The sequence below is a fragment of the Gymnoscopelus braueri genome (genome assembly GCF_963280865.1).
Source record: "Gymnoscopelus braueri genome assembly, chromosome: 18".
Taxonomy (NCBI): Eukaryota; Metazoa; Chordata; class Actinopteri; order Myctophiformes; family Myctophidae; genus Gymnoscopelus; species Gymnoscopelus braueri.
Genome location: NC_137618.1, coordinates 12,818,226 through 12,824,129, shown reverse-complemented (window position 1 = coordinate 12,824,129; position 5,904 = coordinate 12,818,226). Strand labels below are relative to the sequence as shown.

General features: G+C 43.6%; 1 protein-coding gene across 1 annotated transcript; it reads right to left on the bottom strand.

Moving 5' to 3' along the window:
* Positions 1-611: 611 nt before the first annotated feature.
* Positions 612-1,787, bottom strand: LOC308106240 (zona pellucida-like domain-containing protein 1; the record flags this gene model as incomplete). The annotated part of the gene is made up of 1 exon (XM_080457296.1): positions 612-1,787. One exon carries the CDS (start codon positions 1,785-1,787, stop codon positions 612-614), a length of 1,176 nt encoding a protein of 391 aa, XP_080313422.1.
* Positions 1,788-5,904: the final 4,117 nt, after the last annotated feature.

Genomic DNA, 5,904 nt, shown 5'->3' with positions numbered 1-5,904 from the left:
GCTTTGTGGACATGAGTAGTGGATTAGTTTGGGAAGGTGGAAGTCACATAACCAGGATGAGTCCATGGGGAGAATAAACAGGATTCTGGATTCAGTGAATTTAGCCTTTTCAATTCAATGTCTTTATTTTCTTTTTCAAGAATTTCAATAAGTTAGAAACAGTAATACTTTGAAAGGTACATTGACTTCACTTTCAAAACATTCCACAAACTTTCACACCTTTTTTTTTCTGTTTTCCATTTAATTACCATTTTCCCATTTTTTTGTTCAAGTAAAAGTGTATAAAGCGCATACATGCATTAACTCTTTCAGCTTTTTATTTTGTCAGTTTGCAAATGTAGCTATTAAACACACTAACATCTACACCTATACTGTAACATCTAACATCTCAATCACATTCCTTCTTCATCTACAATTTGAATAGTTCTAGGTTTAGCCTATATGACAGACAAACAAATATCTCCCCCAACAAACAACAGTGAGATGAACCAAGCCCTGTCCTCCACCAGAAAAGTTAGACAAGCTGGCGGATATGGTACACCTCAAAAGACAGTATTTAGCCTATAGCCCGATGCCCCATTATGCCGCCTTCAGCTCAAGGAGGTTTGCGTTTAGTTCCTGACCTTCTTGTAGAAGACGGCAGCGATGCACAGGGCAACAATGCACACGAAGGCTAAAACACCTACAGCAACACCAAGCCCTGTAGACGATCTTGCATCATGGGTTTGCATCAGTGGGGATGATTGTGCGTGGCTGTTTTCCGTTTGGGTGACGATCTCCGGGGAGGTGAGGGTGTGCACGTGGGACAAGTCGGTCTCCTCTGTGGCTCTTCTTCTTCTCCTGTTGGTGTTGGTGTTGCATTGCATGAAGGTGCTGCAGGTGGCGACCTCGCATAGCCGGGTGATGCAGTGCAGGTAGTAGGTGGAGACGGTCTCGTTCTGCTGCTCCATGAAGCGGAAAGCCGGGAAGGAGAAGCGGGCACTCTGGCTCAAGCCGTTATTGATCATGGTGGTGAGCTGGTCAGTCTCGCAGGGCACGAACAGGTTGAAGAAGCTGGAGTTGCTAGGAAGCGGGGAGATTGAGGCGTAGCACCGGTCCAGGAGCACGTGGTACTGGCCCGTCAAGTTGGTGGCCTTCACCTCTACGAAGATGTCGGTCCTCAGCTCGATTCCATCCTCTGGTATCACCATGGGCCTGTTGTACCCCTCATCGCTGAACAGTTCCAGGCGCAGGGTGCTGATGAAGCTGCCATTGTTGTCCTTCAATGCGATAGAGGAGGCTGACACATCGATCTGGGTGTTGTTGATCAGGTACTCTAAGGGGTAGGCGCAGGAGTAATAGTATTTCAGCTCTGCATTGTAGGTGATTGTCCCTGTGGTGGGATCAGAGGATCGCACAATGCCACTGACGTTGACTGTCTGGATGTTGGAGAAGTCTGAGAACACCCCCGTGCCGGCAGCGCTGGTGGTCCTGAAGACACTTCCACAGGCATGGGTAGTGTTCAAGGGGAAGTTGAAACGCACCACGGGTGGAGTGACAGATGTGTCCAGGGTTCCCCTGCAGGCTGGGTCCATCATATGGTTAACGATCATCAGTGACTCGTTGTAGCCGGTGTAGACGACGGGGCAGGCTTGGATTGTCAGACTTATGGCGTTGGTGCCACACGTCACCGCGATGTCACTGACATCTGGTCGCCTCGCTTCTCCCATTCCATTGCAGTCACTAGTTGTCAGCTGACTACTTCTGCCTATGATGGTGGCAACGATGAAAAGAATGGGAAAATTCATCTTGGCTCAAAAGCTGGCTAGGCTTTCCGCTCAGGATACCTCAACTTAGCTACTGCTAGTGTCTTCACTGCTCTGCTGACGAATGTTGTTTGATGCTGATGATGGGTGAACAGGGGCTTTTATAGTGAGTCTGTTTACTGGGATTGGCTCAAAACAAGGTCAAAGCACACAGCTATATGTTAACAATTGCATTGTATTTTAAGGAGAAGGGTTGTAGTGTGGACCGTACCCTGAGGGCAACAACCTGAAATCTGAAGCATTGTCTTCAGAAAGTGGAACAATGTTCCCTTGTTCTTTTGGCTCTGCCTTACAATATAGATTTCTATGACCTGGGTATTACTAAGGCTTCATGAAGTAAGTTAACATAACCCTGTATCTAATGAATTCCTTAAGAACAATGCGTCACACAGGGGTTTTCAATGCAGATGGAGACCTAGCAGTGCCTTTTTACAGAGAAATGACCCAGTTTGGATCATCTGTAGCGGACATTGACCCACTAGATTATTGAACTGTTATAGTTAGTTCTATTAACATTCAATTGATATTTACATGTATATAGAGGGGCAAGTCATTATTCAATTTGCAGATTAAATAATACATTTTGTCATTTTCATTTTGACACTATCGAGAAAAGAAGAGGAATATTTGTTGTGCTCTTGTTGAAATTCAATGCGGTAGAATAAGACAAAAAGAGCACACAGTGAGCGTTTCAATGCAGGCATCCAAATCCAGGATAGTGGCTTCATCCTCCAGGTTAATTCAACCACATTAATGAAACTCTTACACGGTTCGGCAGTCTGTTGTGCCTGGTGGCCTTTTCGCACAGAACAATAGCAAACAGCTGTGTGATAAATTAAAGCAATGCATAATTATTTTATTTGCATATTGAACATTTGCATATTTATATTTTTTATGTTTTGTCATTGTCTGGAAATAGTAAGTGGACAGTATTTCTGTACTTCACATTGACCCATTCTTTCATGCGCATACTGCAGGGATAATCACATTCACACACCGATGGGGGAGGCAACCATGCAAGGCACCAACCAAGGACAACTGAGGACATTTTCTATTTTACATTATGTTAGATTTGTAAGTACAAAGTATCATTTCAGTTAATTTCTGTTTTTCATTAATATCTATAGTTTAAAGTTTTTTTTGTTTGGTTTAGTTTTTTACACCTATAGTTTTAGTTTTTAGTTTATTTATAATAGCCATGCCCACATACAGTATCGTGTAACTCTGGGAGTGTACAAAAGGAACCCACGGTACAAGGGTCAATTTTTTTTTCTCAACTAACACCAAGCATGTTCTTTGTTTACAGTATATAATACTGTATGCCTGTTCATGGCATGCCATGTTACTGTATAGGTATGTACGTATGTATTTACGTAGGTACAACATATTAGGTAAATTCCCCGTTCATAGGAGGGAGTCAGGATGGGTTATGGTCCTGTTACTGTATTAGTGTCACTTTGGGAGGTGCATGGTAGTGTCATGTTGTCATGCATCGTATGTTGGTCAGCCATTGTTGCACGTTTCTATGTTCAGAAACGTGCAATAAAAGGTTGTATTTTGAGAGGAAACTCAATCTAGACCCTGACAGCTGAGACCAGGTGTTACACTTACTTAATCGTGACGGACACAGGCCAGATATGTCTTAATGGAGAACCATTGTGTGACCTAGCATGTGACACACAAGTCACATGTAATGAGTCCAATACATGATAGTTTCAAATCAGAACAAATGGACAGTTTCATGTGTTATCCACCATTTGGGGAAAAACAATTAATAGACTCTCTTACAAAAGTAAATGACCACTAAGTTATGCACGCACGCACGCACGCACGCGCGCACGCACGCACGCACGCGCGCACACGCACACGCACACGCACACGCACACACACACACACTAATTCTCTCTGTCTCTCTCTCTCTCTCCAGTCCATTTCTTTGTTCTTCAGCACAGATTTGAACTTGCAAGCTGATATGTTTTAAATCATATCAGCTGCACCTACTTATCCATCAATTGTTCAGTTTTGGAAGGATCGTGGATTGTTTTTATTTAGTTGCTTATGTTGAAGTTGCTTTTGTGGACAGCTTCATCATACATGATCACACAAGTCTTTTCTGTATCTTCATATATATCCTTCACACATTAAACATTGTAATTTGCATATAGTATAAACTTTGTTGGCAATCACAGTTTTTGCACCTTTGCAGTGGTTGCATCATCTTGTCTTTAAATCTTTGTCTGTCCCAGTGCCACTCGCAGGTGCACGCGCACACGCACACGCACACGCACATGCACACACACACACACACACACACACACACACACACCCACACACACACATGATTTGCGGTGCATTGATCAGCGTGTTCAGGTTCTGGTACCCAGCATTAGCTGTTTTATTGAGTGGGTGAAATAGGCTCTCCCTCCCTCCATCACCCTCTCACTATCTTCCTCTCCCTCTCTCCCATAATGTAGCTCAATGGTTCCCCCGAGGACCCTGAGGGTTCCTTGAGGGGGTTCCAAATGGACCTTTTCAGGTCTGTGACTCTGAACCAAATGGACCCTTATCCTTATAAGGGTCCATTTGGTTCAGAGTTACAGAGACCAAGAGTTGGTGGAGAGATTGACCTGCAGTGCACACATTTAAGCGGTGGCTACAGTATATAAGTGTGGCATCCTCAGGTCCATTGCCCTTTGCCATAGGCACTGTTCTTAACTGGTTCACGTCTTACCTCACAGGTAATTTGTTGTTGACCTCGATGAACACACACTGAGAATTATGACACCAACGGTAATACCACAACAAGGCTTAGGTCCAGTGGTTTTCTGTATACTATATGCTGCCCCTTGGCAGTGTCATCAGGAGACATGGCATCAATTTCCAGTCGTGTTGATGCCATGTTGCTGTGTCTCCTGATGACGCAAGCCCCCATTGATGCCCTCCATGAGTTTATTTGAGACATTTGCTTGGACCAGAACAAAACAAGAGGCACAGAGAGAGAAACTGATCTCTAAATTTAAGTCACTGGCACTCAGTTCAAAGCACCAGGCTAAAAGGCAGGTTTGAGTGGCGTCTTGAATATTCAGATTGTTAGAACAGTTCATGATGCCAAGGATGAATGCACCAGCTTTTGCGGTTTGAGTGAGTTTGGGAGGTTGGGGATTGAATCCCTGGGCAGAGTCATGCCAAAGTTGTTTAGCACTCAGCATTAACGGTTGGATTAAGGGTAAATCCTAGCATCATGTCCTGGGCGTGTACCTGTACATCAAAGCTACAGAAACAGGAGATATGCTCCTGACCTATTAGAACCATTGGTTCCCAAGGATGAATGACACCCTCATGTCAATGTCACAAGACGCTCCTTACACAGTGTTGCCAGGTATGCTTATTATAATTTCCCCCCAAGATTGTATTTGAAAATAGCAGATCTACAAGCTCACAACGTGTCGCATCGCGACGCGTTGTGAGCTTGTAGATCTGCTATTTTCAAATAGCTGATGTATGTATGTTTAAAGTGCTCATGTGGCCCATAGTCACTTCTTTTGGGCTTGTTTTCCTAGACCTGTTGCTTGTTTCTCTCACAGAATCTGGCAACACTGTCCTTACACTACACAGCCTAGTACACATGATAATAAAGACAGTAAGGCCTTACCTAACAGTGAAAAGAATAAATTATTCAACACTATCATTAATTAAAGTTGCACATTGTCAGCTGAATATTGCTGACACACCCACATCAGGTCCACGGCGATGGTTTCGGCTCCCATTACTTGGGAATCCTTTAAATGATGGGAGATTTAGTTAATGCCTGCATGGGACTTAGACAAAACACTGTGTTGAGTCGATGTCAGTCAAGTGCGTCAGCTTACCGCCCTCAAACGAGAGACCTTAGTCATGCTGAGATATGCAACGATGAATAAGTAGCTGAGCAATGATCGTTATTTAAAATGGATACCGTATATTGTGTTTCTGGAATACTGTGGAGTCATATGCTACACCAGAAGAAAAAAAACTGGAAGTGAAACGAGGATGGATGCAGACATGAGATTACACTGGATCAGCAGCTAATTAAATGATCAAATTTCTATATGTAAAGGCT